General features: G+C 30.0%; 1 protein-coding gene and 1 pseudogene across 1 annotated transcript; both read right to left on the bottom strand.

Moving 5' to 3' along the window:
* Positions 1–343: 343 nt before the first annotated feature.
* Positions 344–12960, bottom strand: LOC130974630 (wall-associated receptor kinase-like 8). Its single transcript, XM_057899492.1, has 3 exons — positions 11991–12960; positions 11687–11722; positions 344–1775 (listed from the first exon to the last, which is right to left on the bottom strand). Exons 1-3 carry the CDS (start codon positions 12847–12849, stop codon positions 559–561), a joined length of 2112 nt encoding a protein of 703 aa, XP_057755475.1. The 5' UTR covers positions 12850–12960; the 3' UTR covers positions 344–558.
* Positions 12961–14527: 1567 nt separating this feature from the next.
* LOC130974611 (wall-associated receptor kinase-like 22) lies at positions 14528–21126 on the bottom strand (annotated as a pseudogene).
* Positions 21127–22083: the final 957 nt, after the last annotated feature.

Genomic DNA, 22083 nt, shown 5'->3' with positions numbered 1-22083 from the left:
AGAAGAAACAAATTATAGACAATGAAGATTTGCAAATATTAATAATAATATTCAATTAATACATAAAATTATGCGCAAAATTTAGCTTCAATTCGTGCTGCTGGCTAGCTGCGAAATTTCTACTACTAATAGACTTATATTTAGATAGAATAGCTAGCTAGAGTATAAAAAAATACATGAACTGGATAATGACACGCAACAGTATTATCACAATGATGCTACTAGTCAATGTATAACAAAGTCATATTTTTAAATTATCACATGAAAGTATTCATTTCTTTGCTTAAATTTGGGTCAAGTCAATGAAATGCAATCATAAAAAGCGCATTCTATATTGAGCGAGTTTTAACTAATATATATTATAGATAACTTATTTTGTGTGAAGTTACCCAACAAATCTTGTTCCTCTTTATTATAGTTATGTGCCATGGTTTTGTATACAAATATTAATGATTTTTCTGACACTCAAAAAGTTAGAGGGCTGTTGGAGTATATATGTCTCCACCCCAGAACTATTTAAATTTAGATACAACAAAACAAATTGAGAAAACAAACCAATTATTTGAAGAAAATAGGCATTATTATCTCTGACTTTGAAGTGGGTATTGTGTTGCTTAGAGTTGAATTTGAACCTATATCAGAAACAGAAGATGCAGCCCAAGATTGATATTCTTCAATTCCAGCAAACTCAGTTTCTTCAATGTTTTGTTGTGTGCTAGGCTTCATTTCCAATTTCAAGATCCTATATAGTTCACTTGCAACTTCTTTCATACTAGGTCTTTTTCTCCCATTTAACTCCAAGCACTTATATGCAAGAATAGCAACTGCAATTATATGCTCTTTCTCCCCCTCTTTTGTCACCCTTTCGTCAATGATATCAAATACACGATTTTCCTCCATAGAACAAACAAAATAATGAGACAAACTTTTGGCTTCTTCCGTTCTCGACGATGATATTGGTTTTTGTCCGGTTAGAAGCTCGACAAGAACTACTCCGAAACTATACACATCACTTTTCTCTGTTAATTGACTTGTATGAAAGTATTCGGGATCTAAATAGCCAAAGGTTCCTTGAACTGCGGTTGTGAGGTGAGTATCTTCAAGAGAAATCATTTTAGATGCTCCAAAATCAGCTACTTTTGCTCTGTACTTTCCATCCAACAAAATATTTGTTGATTTCACATCTCTATGATAAATGGGTTGAGAAGCAGCAGAGTGTAAATAAAATATAGCTTCTGCAACTTCAGTGGCAATTCTCAAACGCATTTCCCATGTCATTGGTAAGTCCTCATTTTGGTCATGCAAATATTGGAAGAGATTACCATTAGGAATGAATTCATAAACAAGCAGAGGAATTTCTGTCTCCAAACAACACCCTAACAACTTAACCACATTTCTATGGTTAATTTGTGAAAGAATGACGAATTCGTTGATGAATTCTTCAACATTTCCCTCAACTTTGAACTTTTTAACTGCTACAATTTGACCATCAACAAGCATGCCCTTGTAGACAGTACCTTGGCCTCCTTTTCCAAGTACTCTGTTCACATTAAAGCTGTCTGTGGCTTTCTCCAAATCCTTCAGGCTCAAGTGTTTGACTTTTTCAACACTAACTTCACCCGTGGACAATCTCTGTTGCAGCAACAATCCTCCATTTTGTTTGAAGTTTTTTTCTTTGCGTTTCTTTGCTACTCTTTTTCTTACAACTTTATGCAACCACCACGAACCAAGGAGCAATATGATGGATCCTACGCTTGCCATTGCCAAAATTGTTGCTACTCATTTGGCACATCAAAAATAGAAAGAGATATTACTTTAACAGAAATATTTGCTAACAAAAAAAATTCAAAATCAACACAAAATTACTTTATTTAACATTTATTAATTAGTGTAATAATTAATAAATATTAAATAAAATAAATTTTAATTTTTTTTATCTTTCTAACATTATTTTTACTTTAAATTGTCTATTACAAATGGAGTAATGTTATATATACTGACGGACATTTTCTATCTTTATTATTAAAAGTAATTAATAAAAAAGTAAAAATTTATCTTTTATACTATTAAAAATTTACACCAGAAATATGCAAAAAAAAAAGTACAAGTATATTTTTTATTTTATAAATAATCGTTGTATATACCTATCTCAAAATATATATTTTGAATTGGATACAAAGTGTGTCACACAACATAATATGATTTCATATTAAGCCATGTCTCTGTGGCTATGACTATGGTAACTAGTGGTGGCTAGAGTTACACTTTTAAGTTAAAAGTGTAACTCTTCACAAAGAAAAGTGTCACCTAATGGAAAAAAGTAAATTAGAAGATTTAAGAGAAGAAATAATTAAGTTATCAAAATTAATAGATCAAAAATTAATGATTTTAACTAATGTTAATTGTAATGACACCGAATTCTTAAAATCAATACAAAATGATTTTTCTCAAAATCTTTATTTTACTATAAGTTTTATTGAAGGATTTCAAAAACCTGAAAAAACTTATTTTTCACACGGAATTTCTAAAAAATGTTACCATGGAAATGATTCCCCACATCTATATCATACTTTTAACCCACAATTAAATTCTATAGTAGATATGCTTGAAGAAATATTAACATCCATAAAATTTCAAAGAAATAAGGAAAAAGAGAATCCCAAGGAAGAAAAATTTCAAAACATAATTAACATAACAGATTTAAAAGTAAAACCACCACTAAAATTATGAATATTGAAGAAAAATTAGAAGAAGTTACAATGCTTTTTAAACAATTAAAAATGGCTCAAGAAAATAATATTATGGAACAGGAATTTCAAATAGAAGAAGAATTAGTAAATTCTGAAAATATAGAAAATGAAGAACATATCTTAGATTATTCAAGTGACGAAGAACCAGCAATTCCAATACAAGTTAAAAATGAAGCTGGAACATCTAAGGATAATCAATCTCAATTTAAATGAGAAACAGGTTTTGATAATTATGCTTTTAAAAAAGGGTTCATAAATAAAGATTCAAAATATACAAAAATACCATCAAAATACGTCCCTAAAATCCAGGAAATGGAAGGAGAAAGAATGCTTGACTTAGACTGTAAAAAGAATGAAAAAGAAATTTTCGAAAATTGGTTGAATTCCTTTTTATTAGAAGCTTTTACTAATCCAAAGCTTAGTGAATTGTCTGGAAGAGATATTTGGAACTACATAGGGTTTCATACTAAAGGAACTATAAGAGATTATATGACATCAATAGAAAACCAAATAATAGAAGAATTAGCAACAAGAGCAACATCTTATGATAAGATATTATATATAATGATGATTCTATTTAAAGAATTTTTTGGAAAAAATATTATAGATCATAAACAAGAAGTCTATAATAAAGAATATCAAGAAGCAAAAAATCATTTAGCTAATATTCAGATATATGATCTATGTAATGTGGAATCTTATATATGCGAATATAGAATACATTATTACAAATTAAAAGAAGAAGATAAAAATCATTATCTTAGTATGTATATAACAAAACTTCCATATCCTGCTAATGAATTTATAATGGGAAGATTTATAAGAGAAATAAATAGAGGAACAATTGAAAATAATTTTGGAGGAGCAACCTCTGCTATAAGAGAGGAAATAAAAGAACGTTGTATGCAAGAAGCAACTCAAAAAAGATTTGCAAATATAATCAGAATTTGCTGTCAGGATAATGAGGAGATACCTCAAAAATATGGTCTTAATAAAAATCTTCAAAGAAAAAGAAAATATCAATTTAGAAAAAGAAAATACTATCCAAACTGGAGAAGAAAGAGATATTTTAGAAAAGAAAATAACAATAAAAACAAAAGACAAAGAAATAACTATTGCCCGAATAAAAAAGAAAATTGTAAATGTTGGTACTGCCAAGAAGAAGGACACTACGCAAATGAATGCCCGAAAAAGAAGGATAAAAAGGATCTTACTAAACAAATAGAAATTGCTAAGTCTTGTTTCATGGAACCATTAGAAGAATCTGATGATAACTTAGACTATATTTTTGAATATGTCTCAGAAACAGACTCAGAGACTGAGTAATAATGCTACATTTATTACTATAAAAATAACAGAAAAGTTTATAAATGCTTTCATAGATTCTGGGGCAACACAATGCTTTGCTAGTTCAAATATAAAACTTGATTGGAAAAAATTAAAGAAACCATTAAGAGTTAGAATAGCTGACAAATCAATACATAAAATTGACCAAAAAGCAGAGATGGTTGAAATTTTTATTCAAAATTATAGGTTCATTGTTCCATCTATATATATGTTAGATTCTGGAATGGATTTTATCATAGGAAATAACTTTTTAAAGCTATATCATCCATTCATTCAAGAATTAACATATATAGTTTTAAAAGCTCCACATGATTCTTCAATAAATCAAAAATCAAAACGTATAAAAATACCAACTACTACTATAGATAAGATCTTAAAATTTAAAATATTTTCTATATTAGAAACATGTTATTTAAATCTATACTTTCAGATAAATATTCCAAAAAATAATCTTGAAATAAAGATAGAAGAACTCTTGGATGAAATTTGTGCTGAAAATCCTTTAGATATTAAAAATACAAATAACGAATTAGTAAGCATTAAATTAAAAGATCACACAAAAGAGATAAATGTTCCAAATAAAATTCCTTATTCCGCGCGAGATAGAGAAGAGTTCTCATTAGAGTGTAAAGATCTTTTGGAAAAAGGAATTATAAGATCAAGTAAAAGTCCTCATGCGGCTCCAGCTTTTTACGTTGAAAACAATAATGAAATTAAAAGGGAAAAACGAAGAATGGTAATAAACTATAAGAAAATGAATGAAGCAACTATTGGTGATGCTCATAAACTTCCAAGAAAAGATTCTATTTTAGAAAAAATCAAAGGAGCAACTTGGTTTTCATCTCTTGATGCAAAATCAGGATATTGGCAACTTCGTTTAGACGAAGAAACAAAGAAATTAACTGCTTTTACTTGCCCAACAAAAGAATCAACAAGTGTGTTGCTTTATGAATGGAATGTATTACCATTCGGATTAAAGCAAGCCCCAGGTATTTATCAAAGATTTATGGAAGAAAATCTAAAAGAGTTAAATGACTTTGTTTTAGTATACATTGATGATATACTAATTTTTACAAAACAGGATAAAGAAGATCATCTTCAAAAATTATTAATAGTTTTAGAAAGATGCAAGGAAAAAGGATTAGTTCTTAGTAAAAAGAAAGCAAGAATAGCAAAACAAGAAATAGAGTTCCTTGGATTAATTCTATCCACTCACGGAAAGCTAAAACTTCAACCAAATGTTCTAGAAAAGGTAAATTTATTTCCTAATAAAATAGAAGATAGAAAACAATTACAAAGATTTTTAGGGTGTATAAATTATATTTTTGATCAGGGATTTTTAAAGAATATAACAGAATACACTAAAAGCTTATTTCCAAAAATAAGTACTAAAAAAGTATGGAAATGGGATGAAAAAGATAGTATGCAAATTCAAAGAATTAAAGAGTTATGTGAAAAACTTCCAGAACTTTATATTCCAGAAGAAAATGACTACTTAATAGTAGAAACCGATGCTTCAGACATAACCTGGTCAGGATGTCTAAAAGCTAAGAAAGCTATAAAAAGTTTGGAACAAAAAAAAGAATCAGTAGATTCTAAATATTCCCAAAAGGAATTACTTTGCAAGTATATTTCAGGGACTTTTACTCCAACAGAACAGAGATATACCACTCATGAAAAGGAAACTCTAGCAGCAATTAAATCTCTTAAGAAATGGAAAATTGATTTACTACCCAGAGAATTTACATTAAGGACAGATTCAAGTTACCTAACAGGTTTCATACGATATAATTTAAAAGTTGATTATAATCATGGACGATTGGTAAGATGGCAATTATTCTTGTTACAATATCCAATAAAAATTGAATATATTAAGGGTGACAAAAATGTTATTGCAGATACATTAACAAGAGAATGGAGTTCGTCTACAACGCATTAGATCAAGAAATTCAGAAATACGAACAAGAACTCGAAAAGTGCAAGCATTGTCAGCAAATAAGGACACAGATCCAATCTCTCAAGAAGGCCATCGAAGCAATGAAATCAACACAACAACCAAAACCATCAGAGTTCAGCCAGCTAAGCGTGGTGGACAAATCAGGTGAAGAAAAAATTCCAGAAAATAAAACAATTGCTGAAATTATCAAAAAATCCACCCAAGATAAAAAATATTATGTAATTTATAATGGCCCCATGAAAGGAGTATATGATGCCTGGGAAAAAGCAGCACCATTTACACATCAATCAAGGATAATTCATAAAGGAGGGTTTTTAATACTGGAAGAAGCAAAGGAATCTTTCAGGGAATATGAAGCTCTTCATCCAGAGCAAACCCTAAAAAGAGCAGATAAAGCTCCAATTCAAACCCAGAAAACAGGAATAATAAGAAACATTCCTACAAGGGCTGAAATCAAGGAAAAGAAAAGGGTCTGTAGATCAAATCTCAGAGAAACCCTTAACATAGTTCTGAATTGGACTGAAGAAAAAAGGGCAATCTTGGGATATTATCCTATTGCCAAAGAACAGCTAACAAAGCTTGTTATATTTCCAGAGGCTTCCCCATCTGACACCTATCAGTTTTTCCAGTATGGATTAATTGATACAATTTTAATTTTTAATGATTTGAAAATTATTAGTGAGTTTCCTGCAGGATTCATTGATGCAGTAAAGAGATTTAAAAATATGATTGACAACGTAAATCCAAGGGATATATCCCTAAAATTTACGAATAGTCAACCTATTTTTAATGAAGAAGAAGAATGCTTGGTTCCAGCACATCAAGTAATCTTCATGTCCGTCTTCCCAGGAAATTTTCAACCAATTGATCAAGTTCAAGATTTAACAATATACAGTCATGAAGGAAGACTAGCCAGTACACTAGCAAGGGTCTTCGAAAGAACTCAAAAGATAACAAGGGAATCTCACACAAGAATCAATTATAAAAGCAGAAATACTTTGCTTGTGTCCAGTAAAAGGAATGAAATTGAAGAAAGAGAGATGAGACTCTTAGTGGAATTTGAATCAGCATTCTACAACTTATCTGGACTCTTAGAAAAGCTCCCCGAAGGGATAAAGAGGAATCTCTGCTATTTGATAAAAGACAGAGAAGACCACAAGTGCCAGCTATGTGTCTCAGAGTTATCTGAAGAAAGCAATAATAAAACGGAATCAACCCACATGATAAAGGAAGAAGACAACGCATCCGAAGGTCACATGATGAAAGAGGAGGACAGCACATCTGAAGCATCTCTCAACATTATTGCATAGTGACGTAAGCGCTTAGGTCATAGAGTACCAACAATGTAGCTGGTGCAAGATAATAAACAATGACGTAAGCAATGACGTCATAAGAAGGGTAAGGATGGGAATTGTCCATCAGACCCAACCATTATAAATAGGTTGCTTAGGCAATTGTAGAAGGCATCAAACAATAGAAAGCAGAAGGCTAAGAGTACTCATATGCTAGGAGAGCAAGGAGGAAGCGGCCGAGGCGATTCTATAGTTTGAAGAAGAATTCCCTTAGGAAAAACCAATTCTAAACTCCCCTCTGGAGTTAGTATCTACAATCTCCCCTCTGGAGATAAAAACATCTTATGTAAAATATTTTAAATAAAGAAAGTTTTTCTCCAGAAAAGGTACGCCTTTATCTTAATCTCATAGTTATGAATTATTTAGAAAGTTTAGAATTAACGGAAGAATCTGATTATTATAGATTATCTGCCTTATTAGATAATGAAAAACAGGCTGTTCTAAAAACAGAATTAAATCTCAAATCAAATGAAAATTTTAATAAACAAAATCTTTTAAAAGAAGTTTTTAATAGAAAAAATATAATATACTATGGAAAAATTCAACTTGAAGCCCCTATAAAGATAAAATCTGCTAATGGAGAACTTGAAATAGCTCTGATAAATGATGAAGAATTGAGTAAACAGATTGAGAAAATTAAGGATCAACAAAAAAGATCTAAAATTGGATGGATTCATATTAGTACTATACAAGTCTTAATCAAATCTACATATATGAAAGGAATTAATTCACCAATAAGCTTAGCAATCTGTGACAAAAGAATTACTGATGACCCAATAGATCAAATAATTGGAATTGTTCATGGAAAGTTGGCAAACGTAAATGTTAAATTCAATGCCCATCTTGGATATGCTATACCTTTATCAACTGAAAATCTTGGAAGATCTATAAGTTTGGCTTATAAATTTCACAGAAAGAATCTAATGGAACAAGACGATGAACCATTTTCAATTACATATGCAATAAATTATGCTTTAACAAATAGCCATCATAGTATAATATTTAAAAACAGAGAAAGAATTTATGTCGATGAATTATTTCAGAAAATTGTAAAAACAGAAATACCAAAATATAAAGCTATTGAAAACCCAGTTCTTTTACTAAAAGAACCATCAGGAAAATTAGTTTCATCGAATTTTCAAATAAGAGAATCTAAAATTAATAGCCCTTTAAGTTTATCTAAGTTAAAGATTAAAGAAGAAAATTCTGAAATAAAAGAATTAACAAAAAAGGTCGAAAAATTAAATGATACCCTAAACACTAAGTTATGACAATAAATAAAGAGAAAATATATGTAACCTATCAAGATAAAAAACAAGAGCTCTTTGAAAGAGAAAATCGGTTGAATTATTTACAGTTTTCTGAAATAAATCAAAGAGCATTTGAAGCTCTAAAAATAATCTATGACAAATTGAAAGGAGAAGTTGAAGAGTTAGAAAAATTAATAGAATCTCTAGAAAATAGTGATGAATCGATGATAGAATTTGCAGAAATTCTAAGATAAATAATGAAGTATACAAAGATTGAAAGACCAGAAAACAAAATAAAAAGAAAAAGGGCGAAAAAAATTAAAAAGTAAAATAAAGGAGTATAAAAGGGAATTAAATAATCTTCAGTTCGAAATTAATGACCTTATAATAAAAAGGATAGAAATAAGAACAAATATAAACAAGTTGGAGCTAAACTTAAAAAATTTATAAATGCCTGGAACACCATATTATGATTTAAAAGAATTAAAGCTGTTGAAAGAAAAAATGGAGAATGAAGTTGAAAAATTAAAAAGATATTTAGAAACAACAGAAAGTAGGGGTGCACATGGGTCGGGTGAAGCCGGGTTTGATGTGACCCAGACCCGGCCCGAGATATACATCGGGTCTATTTATTAGACCCGAACCCGACCCTAGACCCGATGAAACCAATACACTTTCGGGCCACAATTATACCGGGTGAAAACCGGGTGAAAACCGGGCCGTTAACATTACATTACGTTGATACCTTCTTGTAAACTAGCATGTAAAAATATCCAAATTTCTAAGGCTCCAACCATTAGTTAACATGGTAAAATTCACTTAGAAAAATATAACAAGAACCAACCATTCTTCAAAATTAAAGCATAACCACAATAAATACTAATATTGTCTAATAATACCAAATATTTAAATCAATACAAATAACACAATCTTATGTATTAGTCTAAAATCTTATGCATTCTAAACATAAAACATTAACTTATAGTCTTATAATGACTAATAACACAAAATATTAAGGTTTACAATACTTAAATTCCACGTAAGAATAGTCATGATCCATGACTAATAACACAAAATATTAATTGTGTATGATGACCGGGCCACCGGGCCGACTTCGGGTGACCCGAGCTATGGCCCGGACCCGACCCGAAATAATGACCGGGTCTATTTTTGAGACCCGTACCCGACCCTAAACCCGATGAAATCACTCCAAATTAGTTCCTAAAGTGTTCGAGACCGGGCCGGGCCTTCGGGCCGGACCGAGTCTGTGCACCCCTAACAGAAAGTGTAGAAATAAAAGAAGTTTTGGAGGACTTGAAAAATTATATTAAAGAAAAAGACAAACAGATAAAAGATTTTATATATAATAATCAATGCAAAAAAGAATATTATAAACTAAAACAAGATTGAAAAAACTATAAAAATGAAATCAGAATTATTAATAGTAGAAATACTCAATACTTTTGATTATGAAATTACAAATTATAAAGTACCACCAACCAAATCTATACAAATCATAAACTTATTTCAAGCAAAATATGAAGAGTTAATAATTTTGAAAAAGAAATTACATCTTAAAATTAGTATCAGAGCCAAGTTAACGATTAAGGGTAACACTTTCTCTTTAAGCAACACTTTTAGTGATACGCTTTCAGTTACCAAATATCCGCAATTAATTGGTAAACTTTTTTGTAGTTACCGTAGGTACAATAAGATAAAGGTACCATAGAAGACACCTTCATATTATGTACTTAGATGTTAATTCACCTAGCATACATTTTGAGAACATTTTAATATTATAATACTTATATCGACATTTGTCAGTTCCGTAACATTTTTTTACAATATGTTAGTATTTAAAAAATAAAAAAGAAATACAAGTAACAAATTAAATATCTAGTTGCTTTTATAATGTGCAATATTAAAATAAAATAGGAATACCTACACTATATGTACACAAAAAATTAGTTATCAAATTAATCTTTTATATATATAAAATAAGAAAGTATAAAAAGCCAATAGAGTATTTATACAGTGTATACTGGGATATATGGATATTCTATTCAGTAGGATATCAGATGTTTATTATCCCTGGTACCCAGGTGGTTATTCTGGATAGTATGAGTGTATTGTGTTTGAGAAATTAGTAGTATTTTATTCTCAATGTTCATTTTTTAACTCATATTGGACCAAATAAATAGCTCATTATACATATTGTACAATACTCTATTGGTTCTCTAGCGGGTATATACTAAAATATAAAATATATATTAAAAATAAATAATTAAACAACATATGTATTTATATATAGTAAATGATTTTTGGTATTCATATGTATAGTATTTTTGAAATAGAAAATATAAAAATTACACAAATATATTTATATTTATTATAATCATTTTATTTTTTTTTTTAAATATTTTTAGCAAATAACATTTTTGTATCTTTTGCTTTTAAAAAAACTTTCACCTTATTTTTACAAATAAAATATTATAATTTTTTAAGAACAATTTTGGAAAGTTCAAGACATTAACATCTTTATGAAAACTGAAGTTACAACTTACTACAATACCAAATTTATCATAAGAAAGGGTGAGAAAAAATTAAAGAGAGACAAATTTAAAATAAAGTGTGTGTGAGAGAGACAGAGTAAGGTGCACGGTACAGTGGAGAGAGAAAATAATGAAAAAATAAAGATTTTTTTTATAAATAGTTAGATATTTATTTAAAAAAATATTATTTTATTTTTATTAAAATTTTAAGATAGGTTATATACTTTTTTTTTTCATTCTCTCCGGACAAAACCACCTTCATCATAGTAAAATTGGTCAAAAAATAAGTATATAAATAGTATGTATGTAAAAAAATTAATTAATATGAAACTTATTTGTAGATATGGTCTGTAAAACATAAAAATATAATTTAACAGTAAATTTTGCAAGAAAAATTACACAAATAAAAGAAAAATTCAACAGTGTTAAAAAAATTAAATGACAAGTGTAGTATGGATTTACAGGAGTTCATACGTACCTAAGTATCCCGATCCGCGGTGATGAATAGTTTTACCTAAACCAATAACGAGATAAAGTTAAATGTTAGAAAATATAGATGCTAAATAGTTTTTTATTTTTATTAATAATATGCAGTGAATAATCTGGAATATTAGGAGATAATAATACTTTTGGTGGAAAATTGAGAATTGAAAAGTATTGATTTAAATAAAAGATATAAAAATATTAATTATGTAACAATTTAACTATAAAATTGTTGATAATGTAATTAGGTTATATTAAAAGTTTATTTAACTAACAATTAGAAGATATCCCTTTAATACCTTTAATACAGCCTCCCGGAATGTAAGGATTGCCAACGAAACCGTCGTAGCAATTACATGTGCGACCTGAGTGACTCCGTTCCGAAGATGTGATATAACTGTTTTGGCAGTTATCAGGTAGTTGCAAACTTGAGTTCACAATCTCCCACGCAAGCACCGCGGTGAATTTTAAATTGGTTAAGTCTGCCAGGGAAGAACTCACCGACTCCAACACAGCTTCCTCCACAATCATCGCATAACTGCAGTCCGATTGGCTCCTATTCTTTCCTGTGAGCCTTTCAGAAGTAACGTTGAATTCTGAGAGGTACAAAGGCAACGAAGACTCACAGCAATATTTACCGCTGCAATAATTGCCGGATATGTTGTGGTAGAAAATATCGTCATTGCCGTCGCAAATCGATGCGCACGCGCCAACTTGGACGGCGTTTGAGAGTAGATATGTAACAAGGTTGCAGCCCAGGGCCACGAATTTGTTTCTTTCTTGGGAGAACACAAAGGGGCTCCCTCTCAGGTATATGCCTGGCCACGAAATGACGTCATCGCGATGGCAGTTCAAAGTGAAGGTCGAGCTCCATATAGTAACCGTGCTGCGCAACACATCGATGGATTTCACTTCCAGGTCTGTGGCTTTCAGGTAAGGGGTGAGAGTGGGAACGTTGTTCATGGATGTGTTTAAGCATTCTATTTCAAACCACTTACCCGCATAGCACGCGGGATCTTTCATTCCAAACGGGTAAGGGATTTCAAATTCTCCACACATGAAATCACAATTCGGTGAGATTGTGATTTGTGTAGATTCCGGAGTATGTACGAAACATAGAAATGTTAGTATGATGTCAAACGCAAGTTGAAGAAACATTGTATATGTTGTAGTAAAAGAATGCGTCCCGGAGTTATATTTTTCAGATCTTCTTGATGATGAGGAGGAATGCGAATTTCGTTTTCATAGTTTGGTGGATATTTATGTCACTTACGAGCCATATATATAGACGTCTATGGTATTTAATTTGCATGCCACGTATGCCTGTCTTGTATAGAAAGAAGTTGTGATACAAATGAGTTAGGAATCCTTTAGTTTTTCAACGCCTGTCTCATCACTCTCTCACTTTGAGAGTTTGAGTCTCTATTGCGGCGAAGTTTCTTGCATGGGAATTCACACTCCCTAACCCTTTCTTCTTTTGTAATAAGGACTTGAGAATGAATAAAAGTCAAATAAAAATGGTAAAGGAGAATGATTTAGACATTGACTATGTATCGTTTTAATAATGGTTTATTGGTGTATTCTCATTTGAAAAATTACAATATGTTTGGAGAAATTAGTTAAAAAGTAATTTTAAAGTAATAGAATATGTTTGTAGTTACGAGGCAGATCCAAGCTGCGTCTTCCGCAATCACCGCAAAGCTGCACTTATCACTCGTGCTCTTTTTGAGGCTTTGAGGTTGCCGTTCAAGTTAGTTATGTTGCATTGTATTTCGAAACCCTTCCCTGCATGGTATGTGGGATCATTCATTCCAAACGGGTAAGGGGTCGATACGGATCCGCACGTTGTTGAATTACAGTGTGGTGAAATTGTGATTGGCGCTGCAGATTCCGCAGGAGTATGTATGAAACATATTAATATCATGATATGAAATGCAACTTGCAACAACATTATTGTGTTATTTCTCCTTCTCTTTCGCTTTCTGAGGTAGAGGTGCATTTAATTTCTATCTTATCTTCGTCGATTTTTCTTATATTTGCTTCGTGTAACACGGGGTCTTTGAGGTTTTAGAAAACTGGTCAATGTTGCAACAAGTTGTGTTACGGCGAATGGGTTTGAAAATGATTTGTTGTTGGATTATTATTGGTTATTATTTTCAACACGCTCGCTCACTTTAAAGTTTGAATTATCATTCCATTTATATATAAAAGAATATTGACATGATAATATCTTTATATAAAGATGATATTGTGAATTTTTAAATAATTAATTAAATATATTTAGTCAATTATATTAATTCATTTAATGATTCAAAATATTATTTTTATGTGAAAATATCATTAGGGAGTATCCACTTATTGACTTATATATAATAGGGCCCTCCAAATTTATTTTTTTTGCACAATCTCTAAATTTATTTATTGCGTATAAGTTTCAGAGTGGGCTGAGTATGTTGACTGGTCCACTTCTATATATGGTGCTATTGAGAAAATTTGGCTATTAATTTTATCAATATATGGTCCACTTTTATATATTAGTCTATATTGAGTTGAAAATTACGGTGAACAATAAAATATATTTTACCAAAAAAAAATCGACTATTACACCAAATCCTGTGTCAATATGGTTAATTAATTATAAAACAACTATAATAAAGAAGAAGAATATATTATTTAACAACTTAATTCCAGGTTGATACAGCCAAAAGGCATTATGCGGAAATTTATTTTACTTGAAAGAGATACAAATACAACTGAATAACTATACAACTGTAATTTTTTTTATTATGCAAAGGTTCCATGTTCCAAAGTAACAATATTGAAAGACTGAGTTCGTTCTTCCACCAAATACACAGAAATACAATTATCTTGAGTTCATATCTTCAATCATAATAACTTATGTTCCATAAATATGAACGGCAACTTAAGAAAATTTATCAATTACTGGGTAAGAATATGCATAACCTCTGCCTCTGAAATGAGTGTTATGTTGCTTGGACATATATCAGGAGCAGAATCTGCAAACCATGGATGGTGATATTCAATTGCAGGATGCTCAATTTCTTCATGATGATTTTGTAGTGCATTATTAGACTTCCTTTCCAATTTCCAGATCTCATCTAATTCTCTTGCGACTTCTTTCATAGTTGGCCTACTTTTCTCATTGAGCTCTAAGCATCTATGTGCAAGATTCGCAACAGTAATTATGTGCTCTTTCTCCCCTTCTTTTATCACCCTATCATCGATTATGTCAAACATACGATCTTTCTCCATGAAAAGAACAAAATAGGAAGCTAAACTTTTGGCTTCGTCGGGTCTTAAGGAGGACAACGGCTTTTGTCCTGTCAAAAGTTCAAGAAGAACTACTCCAAAACTGTAAACATCACTCTTTTCTGTCAATTGGCTAGTATGGAAGTATTCAGGATCCAAATATCCAAAAGTCCCTTGAACTACAGTGGTTAGATGAGTATCTTCGATAGAGATCATTCTAGAAGTTCCAAAGTCAGCTACTTTTGCTCTGTACTTTCCATCCAACAAAATATTTGTTGACTTCACGTCTCTGTGATAAATTGGTTGAGAAGCAGCTGAATGTAAGTAAAACAAAGCTCCTGCAATCTCAGATGTAATTCTCAAACGCATATCCCAAGTCATTGGCAAGTCCTCATTTTGGCCATGCAAATATTCATAAAGATTGCCATTTGGAATGAACTCATAAACAAGCAAAGGAATTTCCTTCTCCAAACAACATCCTAACAACTTAACCACATTTCTATGGTTAATTTGTGAAAGGATCACAAATTCATTGATAAATTCCTCCACGTTCCCTTGGACCCTGAACTTTTTGACAGCAACAATGTTTCCATCTACAAGCATTCATTTGTAGACGGTGCCTTGCCCTCCCTTACCGAGGACTCTGTTCATGTTGAAGTTATCAGTGGCCTTCTCTAACTCCTTTAAGGTAAAATGTTTAACTTTGTCAACATTAACTTCCCCCGAAGATATCCTTTTTTCTCGCAGCACACCTCCATTCTTTTTGTAGTTTTTTCCCATGCGGTTCTTTACTATTCTTCTCCTTACAACTTCATAAACCGGCCATGAAACAACGAGTAGTAAAATGACAGATTCAACACTCGAGAAAACACCTAACAAATTTGACACATTAGTATATAAGAATATAAGATATTACGTACTTTGTCCGACTCACCAAAAGAAAAAAAAAAAGAAATAAGTTGCATGCGCCAGTAATTTTTACTCAATACTTAGCTAACAAAATTATTTTTTTTAAAACTTTGGATATTAAATAATAAATTTAAATTAAAGTTTAATAATACATAATAAAATATTAATCTAAAATATTAAATAATATCAATAAAAAATACTGACTCCCAGCATTTCTCACGTCAACATATACTTGGATATTGCCTGTGGATTCCTTGGTTATCAGTATGAGAAAGTCAGGGTCAACATTTTATTAAAATTTAATTAGTACTTAGTCATAAAAAAATAAATAATTTTTATTATTAAATAAAATTTCACACCATTAAAAATATTATTAATAACTAATTAATGATTATAACTCATTACAAAATTTATTGACCTCCTAACACTCCTCAATCAATATATATATGTACAGGTGCAAATTCCAAACGAATAAAAAGAATAGGTCAAATGACAGCAGCGGTAAACAAAATCAAAAGAATATATTTAAATGGTTAAAATATTATATATAAAAAAATGGTTACAAAATTAATTATTATGTATTTATGTATATTTATATATACTCATTTATATAAATTTTAAACTAAATAATCGAGCAACAGATAAGCAAACTTAGCATAGAATAATTAAATTAAGATTTAACTATTTTGTTGGTTTTATAGTTTTGCGAAATTTTCAATTAAATCCTTATACTTTTTTTTTTTAATTGAATCTTTGTACTAAATTTTATTTTTAATTGGGTCTTATCCTTTTTTTCCTTTTATTTAGGTTTCTGTACTAATTTTTTTTTAATTGAGTCCTTATATAATTAAACCAATTACTGTTAAGAGGGACCTAATTGAAAAAAAATTGGTGTAAAGACCAATTAAAACGAAAAAAAAGTATAGGGACTTAATTAAAAATTTCGCAAAACTATAGGGACTAACAGAATAATTAAACCTTAAATTAAACTCGTTGTAATAGAATAATTATTTTTTAAGAGGTATATAATAATTTTATTAATATAAAATATTAGACGTACATGAAATAGAACTTATCAGGTGTATGTCCTTATAATAATTCTATGAATATAGAATATAAAACATGAAATAGAATTTATCATGTGTTTTGTTTATAATAATTTTATAAATATAGAATATAAGACATGAAAATAGAACTTATCATATATTGTGGTCTATTGAGATATAAAAACTGATGCTTTTTATAGGCATAAAATTGATGAATGATATTGATGTTATGACCGTATAGTCATTAAGTCGATAATGAAGTTGTTGGTTACAAATAAAGAATAAATAATGATTAATGCCGAGTTATAACTAACTCATAATGCATAATAAAAACCAAGTTATAAGATAACAAATCAAATACTATATAAAATGTGATTGTAATAATAAATATGAGTATTTTTTATTATAACATAATATGTCTTATTTTAATTATACATATAACTAAGATCATGTTAGTTTGGAAAACATTTTTAAAATTTTTTTTCTTAATTTCTTTTTTTGTCATCTCTCGTTCAACTAATAAAATTATTATAGAAAAATAATGCAAATAAAATTTAAAAAATTATAAAAATTGTTATTTACTTATTAGAACATATATATTTAATTTGTTGATTTTTCTTTTTTTCCTTGAGTTAACTATTTATTGGTTACAAAGTACAGTGACCACTAATCCCTATGTTAACAGAAATTATTATTCTACTAATGGCTATTTTAAATTTTAAACACTTAGCCACCAATCTAAAATACATGCTAGAATATAAATATATACATTAAAAATAAATTAAATCATTCATATATTTATATATAAATATATTGGTAGTTAATTTTAGTGTACAAATAATATTTTTTATTAATTATTGATGTCGCCCAAATTCACCTTTTTAAGAAAAGGATTTTTTTTTTTTTATAATCAAAGGTAAGGTCATTTTATTTCCAAAACAAATAAAATCAACCGTCCATATTTAGAATAAGCAAAGGGCAGAATTTGATCTTAGTTAAGATAAGATTATTAACATGTTACACGCTAAAACTAAAAAGTTATGAGTTTAATTTTTGAAATTAACAATTCCTTTTTATAAATTGTAAAGTAGAAGTAGATGTAGCATATATTATATGAAATTTAGATTTTTAAAGTGAAAAGCTAAGGTTAGTAAAATAATAAAATAAATATTTATTTATGGTTAAATTTATAATTTTTTAAAAATATTATTTTATTATTTTAATGAAGAATTATTAACTATTTATTTTATTATATTACTAACTTTTTTATTTTTAGAGAATCTTGATTACATAATATCTTCAATAATATTAGGAGAAATAGTAAGGATTAGTATTTTTTATTAATATTATTAGTTAATATTTTGAGTTAATATCTTATTTTTATATTATTAAAATTTTAAATTTATTAGCATTTAAAGTTGATCAAATATTAAAAAAATAATAAATTTTATTTATCATGTATAATTACTCTAATATTAATAAATACCTACCTATGATTGCTCTTTTTGACCCATCTTTTAAATCGTATCCATCTGAAACGTAAAATATGAAGTTAAATATATCAACAAAAAATATAACTATTAAAATCAGTTATTAATTTAAAATATATGTTAAAATATAAAATATATATTAAAATAATTAAATATATATAAATACATAATAACTAATTTTAATTATGAAAAAGTATAGGTAGATAATAAAAATATTAAATAATATGAACAATAGATATATAGATGTTTAATTCAATAGGTATACAGATGATTATGTTTATTATTTTTAATTAGATAATTATTTTTTTTATTCGATTTAATCATGCACAATTAATAATGACTCGATGTTCAATTCATCACTAGATGTGCATATGATTATCATAATGATAAGGTTTAGGAGTTAATTTGGGGTGGAATATTTTTTTATTTTATTAGGTCAATTCTAGAGCCTATTATTCACATTGAAAAATCATTGTCTACCTAACAAAATCCTTAATTTTCGCTAGTTAGACAATAAAAAATCTGAACAACGTGAACAACAGACTAGAGATTTGGCCCAATAAAATTATAAAAAAAAACACTCCACCTAAATTATTTAACAAAAAAATCTCATTCAATAATTAAAAAAATTTTAATAATTTATTATACCCTAATTTACCAAAGCACCAACTTTTTTCCCAAATCTTCTGTCGTCGCCGTTGGCTCCTCCTCATCGTTGCTGCTTGGCTTGCCACAAACAGTAGTCACCGGTGTCACTCACTCCTAGTGAAAATAACCATCTACTTAAAGATAAAAATAATCATCCGCATATCTAATAAATTGAACGTCTAATATATTTTAATTATATATAACTAAACTCAACCCAATCAAATAACTATCTACATCAGAATTAAAATAACCATCCGCATGCCTACTAAAATAATAATTCTGAGTTGACGTTACGTTAATTGAATAACAAAACTTGAACTCAGGGAGACGGCCAACGAAAGGACGGAACTCATCAAAGTAATCAGAGAGAAAAAAAGTGGAATGGGAATGATAGAGAGTGGGATGCTGAACTTGAGGGCGTGTTGCTAGCTAGCGAGCTGGAGGCTGCCGCTGATGAAGACAAGCATGCCGCTGGCGGCGGAGGAGGGCTGACAGTCAATGATAGTGATGGAGTGAAGGCATTGGTTAAAAGGCAGAGAGAGGTGAGCTTAGCTTGGCGACGATGTTCTGGGCGCTCTGGATTTTCTAACCTTCGACAATGAGCATGGAGCCGTCCTGATAGAAGCTCATCAGTCCGGCGCGGTTGTTATCGAACGTAGTGTAGTAGTGTTCAACTAACAGTTATAGAGAAGTTGACACGGCAGTGAAGGACAACAATGCGGCAACGGTGGTGGTGTTCTACGTCTCCCTGGCTGTGTCTGGCAACGACGATAACGTTGTTCATGGACGTGGAAGGAAAAAACGGCGATTATAGTAAAATTAGGAGTAAGCATTCATAGTATAAATGTATTTAAATGTTAATCTTAATTTTTCAAATTTTAAAATCTGTTATTAATTATTTAATTAATTAAAAATCTGAATATTAATTTTAATTATATTTTTTTTAATCATTATTTACATCATTCACAATACGTATTGTTTACCTATATTTTCTTTTTATTGATTTTAGGGTGCATATATCATTTTTGTAAATCTATTTACTAGGGAAAATTAAACGCTTGAGAAAAGAGGGTCATAGGAAACTTTGAATTTTTCCTGGATCCAAAACTTTTATATATACCTTTTTAATGATTTACTCTTGCTAATTCGAATCACTGCCAAAATATTGATTATCGGTGAGAAAGGAAGCATACCGTCGACGTGGCTGCAGCCTCCTTCGATGTAGGGATTGCCATCGGAGTATCCGCGGCAGTAACATCTCCGACCTGAGTGATTGTTCTTTGCAGATGTAATGTTAGTGTTGACGCAGTAACCTGAGCGAGGGAGTGTTATGGATGAGTTATGAATCTCCCATTCAAGCACCACCCCAACTTTCTTCAAAACCCGAAGATCTGTCATCGAATTCAAACGGTAATGGGCAGATTCCACAATCAACGCATAGCTACTGCACTCATCATCATTGCTGGCATGATTATTGTTGTTATTCCTTAAACTCTGTGTTGTGACGTTAAATTCCGAGAGATACAAAGGCAAGGAGGTCACACAGCAGTATTGGCCGTTGCAATTTCTGATCTCAGTGCCCTCCACCACGTCCTCGTTGTCGTCGCAAACTGAAACGCAACCGTTAACTTGCGTTCCGTTGGACACCAAGAAAGAGATTTTATTGCATCCAACTGACATAAACTTGTTGCTTTCCTGCGAATACACGAAGGGGCTTCCTCTCAGGTTAACCACTTTTTGCTCAGTATTCGTGGCGGTGTGTTGGAGTTTACAGTTCCAACGGTGAATTGGATGCATGATTTTAATGGTGCCTTGTGATACATCAATTGATGAGACCTCCACCCCTACAGATTTCAGGTAAGGTGTATGCTTCCGGCATTCTATTTCGAACCACTGGTCTGCATAGCAATTCGGTTCATTCATTCCAAATGGAAAGGAATTTCAACATTTCCACATGTGGAATTGCAGTTAGGTTGTGCTATACGAGTATATGTATCTTCGTACTGTGCAGATGCCAGAATATGTGTAGAACCCAGTATTAACAAGACATGAAAGGCAAATTCTAGAACCATTATTGTAGCTCAAAGGTGGTTGTGTGAGTTATTACTTGGTGTATTAGTCTTCGAGACTTGGACTATATATATCGAGGGTATTTAACATGACAAGGCAGACTTTGACCCGTGGAGATTGGAGTCCACTCTCCACCTTAATTATTGCTGCTTGCATTGCTAGCCAAAAATCTACCAAGATCCGCATATTAATTTTGAAGCTATTCTATTTTTTAAGAGTTGGAGATAAAGAGTCAGAAAGTTGAGAGAAATCTTGTTGATTCTCTTAGTTGAAAAATAGTGGTAAATCACTAACTTTACACGTTAAGCTATGCTACTTATATACACATCAAAATTACTTATCTTCCAAGAAAATTGCATAAATAACTAACAACCTACCGCTTGTAACTAACTTGCTACTAGTTGTATCAATTGCATAACTAACTTTAAACTTTCTAATTTAAATAAATTTGCATATGTAAACCGGATTTGCATTTCAATTTCATTTGGTTGAGCATTTATGTCATATTACATGATAGACAAACAAATTAAAATCGAAGTTGCGTATAAGAACTAATTTAGTTAAGGGTTTTGCTAACTTGTGTCTTAGCTGACAGAAGTTAAACATATTATAAGATCTTTTATAAAAATTATTATAAAAATTAATTTTTTTTTATATTTTTAATATATTAAATATATTAAAATATTAAAAAAATTTATTATTATATTTTAAAAAGAGTATTATTAGAGAGCCAATAATCTAAGCGTACAATATGTACAATGAGTTAAATCTTTGGTCCAATATGAATAAAATGAACATCTAAAACTCTGTATCATTCATATTTTACATATTTTACATCACCTTGCTATCTTCCATTCGCAGTTGTCTAATCGTTTATATTTGTTGCAGATTTCGCTGGAGTATGTAATTATGTATGAAATATAATAATATTAATAATAATATCATGACATAAAATACAA

Source organism: Arachis stenosperma, chromosome 4, assembly GCF_014773155.1.
Source record: "Arachis stenosperma cultivar V10309 chromosome 4, arast.V10309.gnm1.PFL2, whole genome shotgun sequence".
In the NCBI taxonomy this organism is placed as follows: Eukaryota; Viridiplantae; Streptophyta; class Magnoliopsida; order Fabales; family Fabaceae; genus Arachis; species Arachis stenosperma.
Note: the sequence above shows the minus strand (reverse complement) of the source record. Positions and strands in the feature narration are given on the sequence as shown.